Source organism: Heteronotia binoei, chromosome 13, assembly GCF_032191835.1.
Source record: "Heteronotia binoei isolate CCM8104 ecotype False Entrance Well chromosome 13, APGP_CSIRO_Hbin_v1, whole genome shotgun sequence".
In the NCBI taxonomy this organism is placed as follows: Eukaryota; Metazoa; Chordata; class Lepidosauria; order Squamata; family Gekkonidae; genus Heteronotia; species Heteronotia binoei.
This window is the reverse complement of record NC_083235.1, coordinates 24,582,398-24,601,730: the sequence shown is the minus strand read 5'-3', so window position 1 is coordinate 24,601,730 and position 19,333 is coordinate 24,582,398. Positions and strand designations below refer to the sequence as shown.

At 43.5% G+C, this 19,333-nt stretch overlaps 1 protein-coding gene across 6 annotated transcripts in view; it reads right to left on the bottom strand.

Annotated features, from left to right (window-relative positions):
• Nucleotides 1-19,333, bottom strand: part of LRP1 (LDL receptor related protein 1) — a 518,071-nt gene that overhangs the window by 155,095 nt on the left and 343,643 nt on the right. For 5 of the 6 annotated variants that reach the window (XM_060252267.1, XM_060252262.1, XM_060252265.1 and 2 more), the window contains 6 exons: nucleotides 11,838-11,963; nucleotides 9,852-9,968; nucleotides 9,284-9,364; nucleotides 6,351-6,401; nucleotides 4,178-4,345; nucleotides 834-1,016 (listed from right to left, as the gene is read on the bottom strand). In XM_060252267.1, the coding sequence (XP_060108250.1) occupies nucleotides 834-1,016; nucleotides 4,178-4,345; nucleotides 6,351-6,401; nucleotides 9,284-9,364; nucleotides 9,852-9,968; nucleotides 11,838-11,963 (726 nt within the window). The remainder of the gene's footprint in view (nucleotides 1-833; nucleotides 1,017-4,177; nucleotides 4,346-6,350; nucleotides 6,402-9,283; nucleotides 9,365-9,851; nucleotides 9,969-11,837; nucleotides 11,964-19,333) is intronic. The other variant, XM_060252264.1, reaches the window with a different exon arrangement.

Here is a 19,333-nt window from a genome sequence, read left to right as displayed (position 1 = left end):
GCCTTGGCCATCCACACACATCCCAAGGGCTCCATCTACCTACCCCATAAGAGCAATAAAACCTGGGAGTACAAAAGAGCTCCTGGAGAAACAGCAGACTCCTTTTTCCTCTCAGATAACCTATGCTCATGGCAGAAAACCAGCCATGAAGGTACCACAGCCCACACAAAAGCCGCACAGATGACTGGGGTTCTGATGCTCGAACAGTACAGCCAAACCTTTTTTGGAGAATGGCTTAGGTCACAGGTGTCAAACATGTGGCTTGGGACAGAATCTCGTTTCCTTCCACATCACAGCTTGCTTTGCTCAATCACACAGCAGCTACACAACAAAACCTCTATTTTCTCCATTGGCTGAGCCTCCTCCCTTGGAGGGGAAGAGGGAGAGCTTGCTTTGCCAGGCTCTCTCAATCGCACAGTGCAACTACTGAGCCAAGTCTCTCTTCCTTCTATAGGCTGAGGCTCCTCCTCCTCCTGATTCCCTGGGGAAGGAAGGAAAGAACCAGAGCTTCCTTTGCCCTGTTCCCTCAATCCCATGGGAGAGATACAAGAAAGCACATTTAAGACCAAGTGCTAATGTTTTAAGCATGTTTTGTTTTGTTTTTTAACTTTAACTGTGTTTGTCTTTGTAAAGTCTATATCTCTGCTATTTAATCTTAAATAGGAACACACATGGCCCAACCTGACATGGCCTGGCCCGACAAGGTCTCTTTATGTCAGATCTGGCCCTCATAACAAATTAGTTCGACACCCCTGTCTTGGCATTCTATGATTCTATGCCCGCAGGAAATTCTGTTTTATCTTCGTCTCCACCACATAACACAATCCAATTACCAGAATCCTTGCAGCCGAATTTAACATTTGGATCACAGGCGTGGGTGACACCCTCACAGTTCTTCTCATCACTGGAGTCCATGCAGTCGGTGTCGCCATCGCAACGCCAGCGCATGGGGATGCAGAGTGCATCTAGCCGGCACTGGAACTCGTCTGCGTGGCAGCCTCCAGGTGGGCGTGTAGCTGGGAATGCAAGGACAGCGAGTTAAACAGTCAGAGACGGTGCTTTGCTCTGGGTAACGCTCACACCGCATTTGGAAGAGAAACAAAGATTCTAGAAGATTGCAGATTTATATCCTGCCTTCTCTCTGAATCAGAGACTCAAAGCGGCTTACAATCTCCTGTATCTTCTCCCCCCGACAACAGACACCCTGTGAGGTAGGTGGGGCTGAGAGAGCTCTTACAGAAGCTGCCCTTTCAAGGACAACTCCTGCGATAGCTATGACTAACCCAAGGCCATTGCAGCAGCTGCAACTGGAGGAGTGGGGAATCAAACCCGGTTTTCCCAGATAAGAGTCCACACACTTAACCACTACACCAGACTGGCTCAGATGCAGGGGAGAGTACTGCTACAAGAACACAAAATGTGGGCAGAGGACCCATGTTTTATTTATTCAAAATACTGATATATCTCTTTTCTGAGAGCACCTAAAGAGGTTGACTTCCTTTACTTAATTACAAGAAGAAGGAGTGAGAAGACACTGGGGTGTGTGTGGGGGGGAGGGGAACTTAGCAGAATAAAAACATAACAAAACTCTTTAAACATGGAGTTTTTGATACCCTTCACTGGTCTCACAGAGGGAATGGTCACCCCCTAGTCCTGCCTTTGGAACTTTGAGAGCATCTGTCTCCTGCTGGCTGAGCCAAGAGCAGTGCCAATATGAAGCAGCACACAAATGTGGTTGTGTAAACATAACATCTGGTGCAAAATCTGTATTTAGAAGAAGTTCAGTTTGCAAATTCAATGTTAAACGCACATACATACCCCACTAAGTAGAAACAAAGTACACAGGTATTGTCCATGAAAGATACTGTTACCAGCAGTTGCCTCTCCCCACCTAAGGAGCTTATAGTCATATTTCCATAACCCTAGATATGGAACTGAACTATCCCTAGCTTATTTTTATCTTCTTCTTAACCACTATGCAGCTCCTTCTCAGGCAGATTATAATTTCTGCAACTTGCTCTCCTCCGAAAGCACCCTCTAAAATATTTTTGCACCTATCTGTAACTGTTGTTCATCAAGTGTTTTCTGTGCAGGAACATGGGAATTGTGCCTGTTCAAGCTGGCCTGCGCATGCACAATTCCATCTGGGACTGCACAGAAGACACAACAATAATGAAGAAGAAGAATTGCAGATTTATATCCCGTCCTTCTCTCTGAATCAGGGGCTCAGAGCAGCTTACAATCTCCTTAATCTTCCTCCCTCACAACAGACACCCTGTGAGGTGGGTGGGGCTGAGAGGGCTCTCACAGCAGCTGCCCTTTCAAGGACAACTCCTACGAGTGAAAGATGCTAAACAGTTTGATAAATGGCGAAGGAAAATTTCAAAATTTGTGTGGGCTGGGAAGAAACCAAGGATTAAAATGAAAATCTTGACAGATGCAAAAAGAGAGAGGTGGATTCCAATTACCAGATTTGAAACTGTATCATGAAGCAGTTTGTTTAGTATGGATGAAAGAATGGATAACGCTGTTAAATAAAAAAACTTTTAATGTTGGAAGGCCATGGAAAAAAATTTGGCTGGCATGCATACTTATATTATGGAAAAAAGAAGATGGATGGCCTTTTCTCTCACCATTATATAAGGAGTAATCTATTAAATGCATGGATGAAGTATAAGAAATATGGTGATGAGAGGAGACCTTTGTGGATAGTGCCAGCTGAAGTGATAAAGATAACGGCTAAAACAGCCAAAGAAAAACAGCTATCATACAATCAGATACTAAAAATACAAAGTGGAAAAATAGAACTGAAAACTGCAGAAGAACTGAGTTATAAATATGACTGGTTTCAAATGCAACAAATAAAAAGTTTGGTGGAGAATGATATTAAAACTGAAGGAATAAGGGAGGAGCAAACAGAAATGGAAAGAGTTCTGCTTGGGGATAATGAGAAATTAATTTCAAAAGTATACAAATTACTCTTACAATGGTCAACAGAAGATGAAGTAGTGAAATCTCAAATGATAAAATGGGCAATTAATGTAAATAAAGAAATAAAGATGGAATCTTGGGAATATTTGTGGAAAAATTCTATGAAACTTGCAACATGTCATAGTATTAAAGAAAACTGTTTTAAGATGATGTATAGATGGTATATAACTCCAAAAAAATTAGCAAAGATGAACAACAAGATGCCAGATAGGTGTTGGAAATGTAAAAAGCATGAAGGTTCTTTCTACCATATGTGGTGGACTTGTGAAAGGGCTAAAATGTTTTGGCAAATGATTCAGCAAGAGATTTCTAAGATTTTGGGATATGAATTTAATAAAGTGGCAGAGACTTTTCTGCTGGAATTACAAATGGAAAAATTTCCAAAAGAAGACAGAACTTTAATATGGTACTTGCTCTCAGCTGCTAGGACATTATATGCGCAGCTGTGGAAGCAAGAAAAAATACCAGAGAAATGGGATTGGATTACAAAAGTTATGTCATGGAGTGAAATGGACAAATTAACAAGAAAATTAAGAGACTATGATTTGGAACTTTTTAAGTTGGAGTGGAAGAAATTCAGAAGATACGTAGAAAAAGAGTGGAAAATAAAAGGACATTGGACAATCTTTGATAATGATTAAGGTTTTTAAAATAAGAACATAACTTCTGGGTCTTTTTTTTCTTCTTTTCTTCTCTTTCTTCTTTTTAATAGTTAAGGGTACCTTTAATATTTGCTTTCTTTAAGTAAATAACACTGGCGGGGGTCAAGTAACGGGGGGAGGGGTGGGGGAAAAGTAAGATGTGGGGCAGAAAGTTTTTTCTTTCATTTTAAGCTTTTATAAGTTGTAGATATAGTTTTGCTACCATATGTTACTAATAAAAATTTTTGCCACGGAAAAAAAAAAAGGACAACTCCTACGAAAGCTATGGCTGACCCAAGGCCAATCCAGCAGGTACAAGTGGAGGAGTGGGGAATCAAACCCAGTTCTCCCAGATCAGAGTCTGCACATTTAACCACTACACCAAACTGAACACTGCAAGGGGAAGAGATTTTACTCCAGTAGCTTGTGTATTCCTTTATACTCTCTGCTTTGAGCAGAGAATTTTCAGTTTCTTTGATGCCAAATTTCCTTCTGGGCGGTTTGTGTGTAGAGCATGAATCGCTCTGCATGCCTCGCACCCTCACCCTGATTGGTACAGTTCGCGTGGGTCTCGTCACTGTAGTCCCCGCAGTCATTATCCCCATCACACGTCCAGTGTACGGGGATGCAGCGCCCGCTGTTGCATTTGAACTGGTTGCTGGAGCAGGAATGGCTGCAGCCGGCTTCATCGCTGTTGTCCCCGCAGTCATTGTCTGGAAGCAGGAGAAAGAAGAGAAGAGGTTCAGAGATGGCTAAGCCTGTAGGACGTGATGTCACCACCCCCGTGGCTCTTGAAGCCACTCGGAGGGGGTAAACTCCTCCTGCAGGTGGCGAGCAGGTGGAACGCATTCAACTTGCCATCATCGGCTCAGAAGGGCCCAGGGGATCCCTGCAAGCCTGCAATCTTCCCATTCCATGCACAGTCCAGCCAAACATGCTCCACCCCCCTTGTCCCGAGAGCAACTGAAAAAAGCAGCTAAAAAAGTAAAAAAATTACTGCTAATAATAATGAAAAATGGAAACACAGAAACTGCATAGATCACCTCATGCACCATGGGGAAAATGGGTGACGCAAAAGGGGAACTATTGCTCTAGCGGGTTTTAACTGTGATTAAATGATGTACACTTAAGTATGCGTGCATTTGTGTGCATGGTTTTATTTATTTATTCGGGATTTATATCCCGCCCTTCCCACAAGTGGCTCAGGGCGGTTCTGACCAGATCGAAGTCAGACTGGGATGCTGTTTTCCAAGTCTGTGGGACTCAATGATTTTTAACTGAAGGCAGGAAGTTTTCAGAAGGGCTTATCTTCAAAAGGCTGTGAACAGAATCAAACTTCTCCCATCTGCCCAGGCGTTATCAGAGTTTCTTCTCCGCGCACTGAAGAGACGGACCAGCAATACTACTCAGTTCTAGTAATTGAAATCTCCATTCCTGCTTCTCCTCCTGCCATTACTGTTTGCACTCCAAAATTTAGCATACAGAGAAATGAACAAAGTGGTCGCCAGCTGAACTAAGTAAATTGAATGGGCACTGACACCATCATGTACTGAACACTCCATAAAAACAGTGCACAGACACGAGTTGTTTCTTTAGAGCTCTTTAAAGTCCCTTGAAGCTGTAATCCTAAGAATGCTTACATGGAAGCAAGTCACATGGACGACAAAGGGATGGATCCAGACTGTTTTCTGATAACATCAGCAGCAGAATGCAACTTTCCTGCCTTTCCCCCTCTGGCTGCAGTCCCCTGACCTCCCAGAAATGCTGTTTCCAGGGGAGAGGGAATCCCAAGGAACAGCACAGAGAGGCAAATCAGGAACCTGCGACAGGAAGGGGGCATTAGTGGAAATTGCCTCTTAGTGGAAAATGTCATCTGGATCCAACCCATGGAGATTGCTTCTTAGCAAAAATGTTTAGGACCTGGCTATCATTTGTAGTTATTATGAGAAGCAGCCCCCAATCCCTATCGAGAAGACTAAAACCCACCATGTAAGACATTCCTGCCCCTTCTAAACCTTGACTTTGGGAATCTACAGAGGTTGCTGATGTAATGTCTAAGCAGAATTACACCCTTCTAAGGATGCTTAAATTAATGGATTTAGAAGGCTGTCACTCTCCTTAGGAGAGATTCAGGTGTGTAGCTGGATTGGTCTGAAGCAACAGAACGAAGTTTGAATCCATTGGCACCTTTAAGACCAAGCTTAATTCTGGGTATAAGCTTTTGTGTGCATGCACACTTCTTCAGATACATAAATGCGCACAAAAGCATATACCCAGAATTAAACTTCATTGCTCTTAAACGTGCCACTGGACTCATACTTTGTTCTACTCTCCATAGGATCATGCTGTAAACTTTACAAACTGGGGCCTATGTGTGAGCAAATAGGCATAGGATCTTACATGCACAAGCCAACCAGGAATCAAGGAGCCTTTGCAACTTTAGCTAACGGAGCAAAGACATCATACACAGGGGGAATGGCTCTAGTTCATTTTTTTTTACCGATGCAAATGATGTTATTTTGATGGAAAAGCAAGCTCCAAAAGGCTACAGGGCTGGTGCATCCAACAATGGTATTGCAAAGGGCCAGACAAGATCAACAATGGGCTGGTTTGGATTTGTTTTGGCCAGTCACTGGAACTTTACAGACAAAAAAAAAGGCAGGTGTTTTAGGGAACAGAAACTGAGGAGTTGCGGTGCATGTTGATCTATGCACTAACCGGTAGCTTTTGGACAATTCTTTTCGTCAGAGCCATCCCCACAATCCTTTTCTGAAACACAGAAACCAACCAGAGAAGACAGGAGAGTGGGCAGAGTGAACGCATACGCCCGCACGCACCCGCACACATGCATACACAAAAATCAGTACCACCGCCATCACACCCTCCCGAAAAGGTCAATGCAAAAATCAAATATGAAAAGGAGAAAGCAGGCATGTCAAAGATAGGCAATGGGGAAAAGGTCATCGAAAGAGTCATGTCAAAATCCATAAAGGGAAATCAGAAACAATGGACAGAGTCCAGGCCCCAGTTCATCCTGCCTAGGGGGATGCAATCATGGATTCCGGAGAGGGGTGGGAAGTTGAGACCCTCCCTCAGGGGCATTACAGCCCTCCTCCCTCGATTTTCAGCCTCACTTAACTGAATACTGATCAGATTGCAATGTTCTAGTTGGAGGGGGAGTTTTTGTTATTGCAAATCCTTCTGCCACCCTATACCTTCATCTTTTAAGCGATAAGGTAGAGGTAGCCCCTGTGCAGGCACCAGTCGTTTCAAACTCTGAGGTGACGTCGCATCACGACGTTTTCATGGCAGGATTTTTATGGGGAGGTTTGCCATTGCCTTCCTCAGTCATCTACACTTTCCCCCCCAGCAAGCTGGGGACTCGGAAGGATAGAAGGCCGAGTCAACCATGAGCCGGCTATCTGAACCCAGCTTCTGCTGAGATCTAACTCAAGTCGTGAGCAGAGAGCTCAGACTGCAGTACTGCAGCTTTACCACTCTGCACAATGGGGCTCCTTTAAGCGATATAATCCAGGGGAAATGTTAGCATTTTATTCTGGTGGGCAGGGCTTTTTTTGTAACAGGGATCCCTTTGCATATTAGGCCATACCCACCCACCCCATGTAACCAATTCTTCTGGAGCTTACAGGGCTCTTAGTTCAGAGCCTAGTGTAAGCTCTTGGAGGGTTGGCTACATCAAGGGGTGTGGCCTAATATTCAAAGGAGTTCCTGCTACAAAAAAAGCCCTGCTGGTGAGTGTATATGCCACCTCTTAAGATTCTGAACCGGGGGGGGGGGGGGATCTGTTCACCAAGTCTCTGCAGAAACTTCATTAAAATGTGAGTTCATTCCCCCACCCCACCTCTTTCTCTCTCTCTGCGTCAAGAGAAGCCTTCTAAACCCGAGCATTTTCAGGAAAGAGCAATCTAGTCATGCAATGTCAGTGGTTGCCCTCAGCCTAAAAGGCAAACCTGATCCAAAGTCCATGCCAGCTGAGCTTTCATGTTATGAGTATCCAAAGAGCAGGGCTCTCCATCCTACACAAACAAAGATGATGCAGACTGCGACTCAGACATCTGCAAATGTATCCCAGGCAGAAAGGTCAACAGGTAAGACCAAGAAGATCCCCATCAAGACTAAAGGTTCAGCTACACATTCTCCCCCCCCCCTCTCTGTTTATTTAAAAAAAAATCTTCTTTTTTACATTCAGCCAACAGGATAATCTTATCAAGGAACAGAATGGCATACGAGGGGCAATTTCACCTCCCGCCCTTCCTTTCTCATTTTCTCCCTGGAAGAAAACCACCCCTAAACTGCTTTCACCTCCACTACGGGGAAACTACAGGTGCCCATAGGTTTTCCCAAACAGGAGGAACAGCAGGTCAGCGATGGATTTTCCAAGAAAATAACAGGGGAGGAAAGAGTTAAAATCCCTGCCAACAAGCCTGTCTATTCCTTAATAAAGCAATCTTGGAGGCTGCCTTTGCAAAAAAAAAAAAAGGGGGGGGTCATTTAAAATAAATAGGAAAAAATAGATAATGTTTAGCTGAGTCTTTAGGCATCTTTCTAACACATCCTTCATCTATACCGGGATGGCCAAACTGTGGCTCTGGAGCCACCTGTGACCCTTTAACACATATTGTGCCTCTTGAAGTCCCCACTGTCCCAATGGCTAGCTTGGAGAAGGCATTTCTCTCGTTAAAACACTTCTCCGAGCCAAGTCAGCCTAGAGCTTGCAAGTCACTAAAAGTTGCTTTGTTTCCACCTCTCTCTTCCTCCTCCCTCCCCCATCTATTTGCTGTCCTTCCTTCCTTTCTTCCTTCCTTCCTTCCTTCCTTCCTTCCTTCCTTCCTTCCTTCCTTCCTTCCTTCCTTCCTTCCTTCCTTCCTTCCTTCCTTCCTTCTCTCAAACTTCTGACACTCATGTCTTGCAGTTCTCAAACATCTGAAGTTTATTCTATGTAGCTCTTACATTAAGCAAATTGGGCCACCCCTAATCTATACAATGCTTCCCTCCACGAGGATCTCTTGGAAGAGCAAAGGAGACTCACATGAGCACCCATGAAGCTGCCTTATAAGGAATCAGCCCACTGGTCTACCAAGCTCAGTGCAGTCTACTCTGACTGGCAGCAGCTCTTCGGGGTCTCAGGCAGAAGTCTTTAGCATCACTGAGCCATGATCTCTTCCAACTAAGGACTAGCGATATTATGAAGACTAGATATAAAGCAGACAGAATAGCCCACAACACCCTGATCTCTTCAGAGCTCAGAAGCTAAACAGGGGAGGCCATGGTTAGTACTTGTATAGGAGACCATCAAGAAAGGCCTGGGTTGCTATGCAGAGCCGGACAATAGCAAACCACTTCTGTTCATCTCCTGCTCTGAAAACCCCATGAGGGGCTGCTGTAAGTTGGTTGTGAAATTAATTTTGGTATAAGATATACCTCTAGCTCTCAGGTATGTATGGAGTGAGGAGGTAGATTACGGTAAACAGATGTTATCATGTACAGACTGAAAATATGGGGGAGAGAAGCCCTGGTCCCCCCCCCCCCCCCGCTTCCAAAGAAACCCTCATTCTGAACTCTCTCCTTGATTCTGATCTCACCACGACAGACACTCTCACCAGATTCTCACTCAGCCATGCAGCACTTACCATTGTCACATCTCCAGTTGATGTTAATGCAGCGGCCATTGTGGCATGTGAACTGGGTCAGAGGGAAACAGGTTGGGTAGGCTGCAGAGGGAAGACAAAGACAGGAGGCATTAACAGAGGATTCACAGAGGATGTCTATTAGTGGCTACTTGCCATGGTGACTAATGAGAGGGTTCATTGTCAGAGGCAGTAAACCTCTGATTCACTGTGGCAGGAGATAACACCAGGGGAAGGCCTTGGTCTCTTTGCCCTGTTGTTGGTCCTCCCGAAGAAATGGCAGGCTGCTGTGTGACAAAGGGCACTGGACTGGATGGATCACTGGTCTGATCCAGCAGGGTTCTTCTTGTGTTATCAGGGGAAGGTTTTGGTCTCTATGCCCTGTTGTTGGCCCTCTAGATGAATTGGCTGGCCACTATGTGAGACAGGATGCTGGACTAGATGGACCACTGGTCTGATCCAGCAGGGCACTTTTTAAATTAATTTGTTCAGCACATGTAAGAGTGGATATGGTACCAACTGTGGGCATCCAGTGTGGGTCTAATGCAGCGGAACATATTCCAACACTCACCACATGTGGCTGACTCATCAGAGCGGTCCCCACAATCATCATCCAAGTCACAGGTCCAAGACATGGGTATACAGCGTCCAGTGGCACAGGAGAACTGGTTGGGAGGGCAAGTACGAGCTGAGCAGGAAGACAACAGGCAGCAAACAAAAGGAAAAATGTGAGAGACAGAACCCAAAGACTTTACTGGACCAACTCATCAATGAGGATGCAACTCCTGAACACATCACATCTTGTAAATAGCTTCTTGTAGGGATATGCATGAGGTTATTTCCAGTTCAAATATACATCTCAAAAACTCCATTTTGGAATTTTTATATATATTCAGTGCTCAGATTAATATTCAGGATTTTTCAGGATACCAGTTAGTGGGTCCTGAAAAAGTCAGTAAATAATCAAAAATATGTGTAGAAATATTCAGTGCCAGCATGTTAAACCTCCCAATGTGTCACTGCCAGAGTCTTCTTGCCAAGTCTTGATTTTGGCTGGCCACGTTGGTTTGACTTGGATTCTCTCATTTAAGTGGTTCTGTTGGTCCTGCAACAGTGTTCCTTGCTTTGGTTGGCTTGGATTCTCTGGTTTGACACTGGTTGTGCTGAGCTTGCCACACTTCCAGGGTCTCCTAAGATTCTCTGGTTTGATGCTTTGTTGAGCTTGTTTGCTTCATTTGCATTGGGATGCTTTTGGCCAGTGGTTGTTTGGATGACTGACTATTGGTTTCTTTGCCCTGAGGAGAGCATAGAGTTTTTTCCCAATAGGAAGCAATGAAAACAAGTAGGATGGCTGGGAGCACTTTGTTAAGAGCCCATATAACTGGACTTTGTACTCTGTGAACCAATCTACTTGAATCTTGATTGGGGGGGTGTGTCTTTAGTGGACAGCCAGGACTAGGGTCCTTGAAACTTTGGTATAATTTGCTTGAAAAACCTCTCAGAAAGATACCTGTTAGAGAACAATGGATCTGAACAATTTCAGAATTCAAAAAACAAAACAAAAGACACCCAATGAACTCAAATACCAAAATGATATTGAGAACCCGAAATAACCTGAAATACCAATACTTATGCCCTTCCCAAAATCCAAATGTAAAAAGTACCAAATTATTTTCAAGTGTCCACTGCTAGTTCTTTACTTGCTTTTCTGCTTTAAAAACTGGTTAGTTTGGGGGGGGGGGTTGTTTTCACATTACAAAAAACCTGTAAATAGATTTGTAAATAGTTCTTTGTTTCCTTGCCTGTTTTAAAACCTAGGTGCATGCCTGCAGAATACGAGACAACAAAGAAACCTTGAAGAAACTTCAGAATGACGATTGGTCAACAATACTGTGAAAAATCTTGAACAAAAAACTGCTGTGCTTAGGAGCCCAAGCTGCAACCAAACCCCAGGTGCAGGGCTTTGTTTGTAGAACAAGCCCAGCAGGAACTCATTTGCCTATTAGGCCACGCCCCCTGATATCACCATTGTTTTCCATAGGGCTTATTTTAGAAAAAGCCCAGCAAGGGCTTATTTGCATATTAAGCCACACCCTCTGGCCCCAAGCCAGCCGGAACGGCGTTCCTGTGCGTTCCTGCTCAAAAAAAAAATATCCCTGCCCAGGTGTATACTTAAGCTGCTTAATCTGATACCTTATAGCTAGGACCCCCAAAACTTCACAGGGGCATTACAGCACTGGAAAAGGTGCAGAAAAGGGCAACTAAAATAATTAAGGAGGTGGGTCACGTTTCCAATGAAGAGAAGTTAAAGAGGTTACAGCTCTTTAGCCTGGAGAAATGACAGTTGAGTGGTGACATTATAGAGGTTTACAAAATTATGCACAGGATAGAGGAGGTAGAGAAAGAAGTAATTTTCTCCCTTTCTCACAATACAAGAACTCGTGGGCACTCAATGAAACTGATGAGCAGTGGGCTTAGAACAGATAAAAGGAAGGACTTCTTCACCCAAAGAGTAATTAACATGTGGAATGTAATACATCAGTCACGAAGGGCTCACCAGAGCAGGTGGAATTGGACTCATCTTCATTGTTCCCACAGTCATTGTCCCCATCACACAGCCAGCGGTTGGGAATGCAGCGATTGTTCTCGCACTTGAAACGGTCTGAGGGGCAGGTGTGCTGATCTGGAGTTTGGGAAATAGAAAAGAAAGTGTCTTTAGACCTCAGATGACAAGACCCTTCTTTCTCCATCATGCATTACTGTAATCCAGGGGTGGCCAAACTTGTTTAATGTAAGAGCCACATAGAATAAAAGTCAGACGTGTTTGAGAGCCTCAAGACATGAATGTCTGATGTTGGAGGGAGGGGAGGAGAGGAGAGGGGAGGGAGGGAGGGAGGGAGAGAGGAAGGAAGGAAAACAGAAGGGGTGAGGGAGAGATGGAAAGAAAGCAACTTTAACTTTAAATGCATTCTCCATACTGCTGGCTGGCTTGGCTTTGAGAAGTGATTTAAAAAGACAAATGCCTTCTCCAAGTCAGTCAACAGAGCAGTGGGGGCTTCGAGGGCCACACAATATGAGTGAAAGAGCAACATGTGGCTCCTGACCCACATTCTGGCCAGCCCTGCTGTAATCTCAAACTGAGTCACAACTACATTCCTTCCCTGGCAAATAGGAAGTCAAGGCATTCTTCCTGTGGTGAAAACCAGGAGGGCATATACTATGCCAAAATAATCAACTCTGACAATGAGAGAACTTAAAAATCTATGTAGTCTGAATCAACTAACTGAGCTTGACATAATGCAGTCTGCCTTGACTGTTTTTATTTATGTAAAGCATATTTACCGAAAGTATTTGCAATGTGCCTTTCTCTTGACCTGCCCTAGACCAAAAGTGGGTAATAATAATATTAAATATAATAAAACTGTATACAAGCATAACATGCAGAGGTCTACCCCATGCTTTGCTATAATTCCAGGGTACAGAAACCTGGAGTAGTTCCCAGACACGTTTTACTTATGGCTCTAGATAGGCTTAGGGTTGCCTGGAGAAAAATGTCCTGTCCCTTAACAGAGGATTAATAGAGGAGTGATGGAATGTTATTTATCAGATGCTGTTTCTCTCCCCGCCCTGCCCCTCCCCCCGCCATGAAAAGCTTCTGCACAAATGAAGCCCCTCTTAAAGGCACAGGACATTTTTCCTCCAAGCCTGTTGGAGATAGGCTGGATCTTGGCAAGCTGCTATGGAGCACTTGGAAAATCTTCATTTGCTTTTATTTTTTCCCTGGTTATTTAAATAAAGTTACACTCTGGCTGTGATCACACACACTAAATAATGCACTTTCTATCCACTTTCAATGCACTTTCCAACTGGATTTGGCCAGTTCGTATAGTGAAATCCAGTTGGAAAGTTCACTAAAAGTGGATTGAAAGTGAATTATTTAGGTCACCCAAGCAGCTGCATGTAAAGGAGTGGGGAATCAAACCCAGTTCTCCCAGATTAGTGTCTGCACTCTTAACCACTACACCATACTGGGGGAAATCAAATCTCAGGGCTCTATGACAAACGCCTAAATACTGACATCCTTCAACACTTTACTTTCTAACACCACTTCCCAAAGGAGTATTTGATGAACTAAGTACAGTAACAACGGGAAAATCAGGTGCTATCACATGCTATCTAGCAAATGTGTTTATGTACACTTGGGGAATTTTTTATTTTATTTTATTTATTTATTATTTATATCCCGCCCTTCCCACCAAAGTGGCTCAGGGCAGCTTACAACAGATAAGTCAACATAAAATATTAAGTTGGTATTTAAATATATAAACATTTAAAACATTCAAAACATTTAAAACCTTAAAAACATTAAGCATTGCGGCAGTATGCATAGCAAGGATCTGATAGAGCTACATTTAATTTCCTATGTCAGTTAGGTGTAAGCTAGCCAGAATGAATAGATCTACAGCTACCCCATCCTCTTATTCCTCCTTTCAGGAATGTGACTGAATTAGGTGTGACATGGATACGGACTACCAGCATGCAAATTACAGAGAACTTAACAAAAGAACAAGCTGTGATGCAGTGGCTAAAAAGGCAAACGCAATTTTGGGCTATAGCAACAGAAGTATAATGTTTAGATCACGTGTTGTGATGGTATCACTGTACTCTGCTCTGGTAAGACCTCACCTGGAATACTGCGTTCAGTTTTGGGCACCACATTTTAAGAAGGATATAGACAAGCTGGAACTGGTCCAGAGGAGGGCAATGAAGTTGGTGAGGGGTCTGGAGACCAAGTCCTATGAGGAAAGGTTGAAGGAGCTGGGGATGTTTAGCCTGGAGAGGAGGCGGCTGAGAGGTGATATGATCACCATCAAGTACTTGAAGGCCTGTCATATAAAGGATGGTGTGGAATTGTTTTCTGTGGCCCCAGAAGGTAGGACCAGAACCAATGGGTTGAAATTAAATCAAAAGAGTTTCCAGCTCAACATTAGGAAGAACTTCCTGATCGTTAGAGCAGTTCCTCAGTGAAACAGGCTTCCTCGGGAGGTGATGGGCTCTCCTTCCTTGGAGGTTTTTAAACAGAGGCTAGATGGCCATCTGACAGCAATGAAGATCCTGTGAATTTGGGGTAGGTATTTGTGGGTTTCCTACATTGTACAAGGGGTTGGACTAGATGACCCTGGAGGTCCCTTCCAACTCTGTGATTCTATGAATAAAATCACGCACATAGCCTTTATACACAGCAGAATGGAGCAAGGATTAAAAGAAAATTAGAAGAAATCCTCTCACCCTGGTCTAAACGAGCCCTAAAAAGATGGAGACTTTAGGATAGGCAAGTAATTCTTGAAGCAGCAGTTATACTTTATCCATTACCTTAGATTGTTACCTGGGTTTCATTCCTTTGTTAGCAATTGGTGTTCAAGACAGAACCCCCACAGCCTTCCCAGGACAGCTTACAGAAACATGGAGTAAAAATGGCAAAAAGAACAAGAGCAAGAGACCTTCTTCCTGCTTCACCCTCCTCTTCAGGTCACTCCTCTTCCTTTTTAAAAGGAAGGGACACAACCAATGTTGCCTCTAAGCTGCAGAGTCTTGTGAGCAAAAATTCTACGTTGTGAGTTATTGGCATTAAAGTTGTGAGCTATTGCATAAATTAGTGTGCTTTGGGGTCATCTTTTCTGAGCTAAGACAAAAATATGTGAGCCAGAGGCTAAAAATCTGTGAGCTAGCTCATGCTAACTCAGCTGAGAGGGAACACTGGACACAACCTATCTTTTGGATCCCCCCTACCCTCACTGTCCCCCAGGTATGATTCTTTGGTCTTAGGTGTGACCCGGCTGTCTACTGTCCTCCTACTGGCTAGGTCCATTTAGATGAATAAAGCACTGAATTGCTCTGTGACTTGTTCCCTTTTTAGCAACTACACCAATATTGGCAATTTGCAGTCGTGCATTCTTCACATCTTGGGGGAATTGCTCTTCTCTGATCCAAGAAATTATCTTTAGGTTTTTCTGATCTTAAGATTTATCCAAAAGGGTATTTAAGGAAAAATGTAAAGATACGGCCTAACCCTAGTGACTGTCTGTGTTTCAAATTCTAACCAAGTTGCCTTCATTAAAAAATACTTTACAACTTGTTGAGCAACTCAGAGATGGCTAGTTCCTTCAAGGCCGGGGGGTGAAGTCAACAATCTTAAATAAAAAAATATAGAAATAAATAAAACATTAATCTGCAGAAATGCTGAGGCTTTCTTTGGCGTTAGTAAATTGCTTCTGCAATATGGAATAATTTCTGTCCTCCAATCATCCATATCTTTCTCTTGGAGTAAATAACCTCCTCACTTGTATGGATCTTTATCTTGCCCTCCATACCTCTTTTGATAGACATCTCTAAGACATCACCCTGAGGCTATAATCAGATCATATCTGGGTCTCATGTTTATTACATTCTAAAGAATCAGATGGTTTGAGACCCGAATGGAAACTTAACAGATTTTTATAGCTAAATAATGCTGTCTCGAAGATATTTGGCAATGAAACTCTATAATACTTAAAAAATAATTTGTATTGCTCAGTTTCCTTCTGAAAAGTTAAGTTAAAGATTTAGTTAAAGCTATAAATTGTTGTATAAATTGTTTAGTCAAAGCTATAAACTGCTGAATTAGTAAAGCTACAACAGATAGGAGGCTAGGATCCTGTTACAAACTGCTCAACTTCGCCACAGGGTCTTGCAACTGTACTGTAGCTGCTAATTCCCAGTGGCAACTCAGGAGTAAATGTGCAGCAGGGCCTTATTTGGATCAAGGACACTGTGCAAGAGAAGGAGGCAGCTGAAATAGCCTGGGGGGCCCAGAGAGGAGTGTTATTTGCTCTGTGCACATTAAATGCTTGCATATGCTAGCTCCCCACATCGAAAATAAGGCTCCCCCCTCCCATGGCCTCTGGGCTGTTTCAGCCACCAAAAACTGTACTGGGGAGAAGGGAAGAATTCCTCCTTCTCTCATACAGCATTCCCAATCAACATCAGGCCCTGCTGCGCATTTACTCACAAGTCGCCACTGGGAACTAGCAGCTACAATATAGCTTCAAGTCCCTGTAGTGAACTGGTGCACAGTTAAAGCTCTAAGGGAGAAAAGGAAAAAGGAAGAATGTGTTTCTTGTTGACTTGTATAAAATCCCACATCCCTCAATTAAGAATATTGTAAAAGAGGAGGGAAAGCTGAAAAAACTATTGGCTAAAATATGATCACAAAAAATAATTCAGGAAGAGCATTTTTAATCAAAAAATGAGCTTAGGGTCTTCTCTATTTGAAGGATCTGAAATTGCAAATTAATTTGCAAACTACTGTACTATGCAAAAATATCTATGTCTCCAAACGGTCTTATAATTAACATATCTTTGCAATAGCACATTTGGTGAATACACAAACTATGTATGCAAATTATTATATGATGGAAGAAGTAATGTGGATGTAAGAATATAAGAACACAAGAAGAGCCCTGCTGGAACAAATCAATGGTCCATCTAGTCCAGCATCCTGTCTCATACAGTGGCCAACCAGTTCCTCTGGAGGGCCAACAACAGGGCATGGAGGCTGAGGCCTTCCACTTGTAAGAAAAGCCTTGCTGGAACAAATCAATGGTCCTTCTAGTCCAGCATCGTGTCTCACACAGTTGCCAACTAGTTCCTCTGGAGAGCCACCAACAAGACAAACAGGCTGAGGCCTTCCCCTGATATTGCCTCCTGGCTCTGGGATTCAGAGGATCAGTGCATCTGAATGTGGAGGTTCCTTTTGGTCACCAAGGCTAGTAGAAGGGGTAATGACCTAAAACTATACCAAATAATCCCTCCTTAGCTTCCACATTAAAAATCTGGAATGGCTGGGTACACAATACCAGGTATCTTTCCTGTGTAACATTTTCTGGGACAAGATTCTCCCTCCACACCACCACCAGGTAAGGGAAGTAGTTCTTCACAAATCAAAAGAAAATATCACTTGCACAGTAAAAGATAGAGCACTGTTATCAAAATAAATGAAGTGGTTCCCGTTCTATGGCTAGCAGGGGCTGTTGAGGGGGGCTGCCACTCCCACAACCTAGTTGATTGGGGGCCACCCCACCTTTCTCTGCTACAACTACAGAGAGAGACAAAAGACTCGTAGCTGAGTCCTGCAGGCTGAAAGCATTGCCTGCTCAACTTCCTCCAGGCTTTCTAGCTCAGCCAGAAAACAAGAAGAGTTGGGTCATCCTATATTGTCAGTTGGAGAGGGGGTTAGAAGCTGGAAGCACCTGACAAGTGTGCTCTGTCCTGAGAGCCAGTTTGGTGTAGTGGTTAGGAGCATGGACTCTAATCTGGGAGCACCAGGTTTGGTTCCACAATCCTCCACATCCACCTGCTAATGAGACCTTGAGTCAGTCACAAGTTCTCTCAGAGCTCTACTCTCAAGAGCAGTTTCTTGAAAGAGCTCTCTCAGCTCCACCTACCTGGGGAGAGGTGTCTGTTGTGGGGAGAGGAAGAGAAAGGAGATTATAAACTGCTCTGAGACTAAGTAAAGGGCAGGCTATAAATCAGGGGTGGCCAAACTGTGGCTCAGGAGCCACATGTGGCTCTTTCACACATATTGTGTGGCTCTGAAAGCCCCCACCACCCTGTTGGGTGGCTTGGATAAATATATATATAAATCACTCCTCCAAGCCACGCTATCCGACAGTTTGAAGAATGCATTTAAAGTCGCTTTCTTTCCCCCTCCCCTCCCCTCCCTCCTTCCTTCCCCTATTTGGCCTTCCTTCCTTCCCTCAAACATCTGATATTAATGTCTTGCAGGTCTCAAACATCTGACATTTATTCTATGTGGCTCTTATGTTAAGCAAGTTTGGCCACCCCTGCTATAAATCCATTCTCTTCTTTTTCTGCCTTCCTGGCTTGGCCAGAAGATGCAGCAGAGGGAAAGAGTAGTAAGGGAGCCCTTGAGAGTCTGTGGTTGGGGAAGGGAGAGGATAAAGGTTGGTAGAAAAAGGACACCTAAGACTGTTGTGCCTTTTTGGTGAGACTGTCTTAATTCCAGGGTCAGATGCCTTGTTTTTTGTTTTTTTTAGGGGAATCCAGGGCTATTTTCTTTCTTGGGTAAATACAGCACTTACATGTGCAGAAACTTATTAACAGCACAACAACCAAATCGAAAACCAGCATATTTTGCAATGAAAAGCCCCCCCCCCCCCCCGCAACATGCAAAGTCCGTTTCTGCGGCTAAAGGAGCTTTGAGGCTCTTGAAAGCTGATGCCCTGCAAATCTTGTTGGTTTTGAAGGTGCTACTAGACTTGACCAGGGCTTTTTTTGTAGCAGGAACTCCTTTGCATATTAGGCCACACACCCCTGATGTAGCCAATACTCCAGGAGCTTACAGGGCTCTTATTACAGGGTGTACTGTAAGCTCTTGGAGAATTGGCTAGATCAGGGGGGTGGGGCCTAATATGCAAAAGAGTTCCTGCTACAAAAAAGCCCTCCTGCTGACCAATACAGTTACTCACCTGAAACTGTCTCTATCATTTATAAAGGCCAGAGCTCATATATTTGGAAAACAGACCCAAATACCTGAGAGACAGACATTGGTTCTGATGAGAAAATATGATCTTTGCTCCCCTTCATCTCACTTTTCACAAATATACAAGAAGTTTCCTTTAAAAGGATAGACTCCAGCACATTCATTCGCAATATCCCACCTGGGAGGGAATGTGGGGAAATTGGTTCCGTCTACTATATCCGGTAGAAACACATTAAAAACTAGTGTTTAGGGAACTTAATTAAGACCTAGATACAAAAATAACAGGATGTTTCGTTCCTTTACAGCCTAGAGCTTTTCTGCTGGCATGTATCAATGATCAACTGGTTTCCCCAAGGAGAAAAGAACTGATAAATGTAGTACTGGTAACTGGTAACATGAAATAATACTAAAAATGATGGAAGGAAGGAGAGGCAACACAAAAGAATAAATGGGAAAAAAGAGGGGGTGAGAATTTACAACTAACACACATAACAATGAAGCAAAAAACGGGG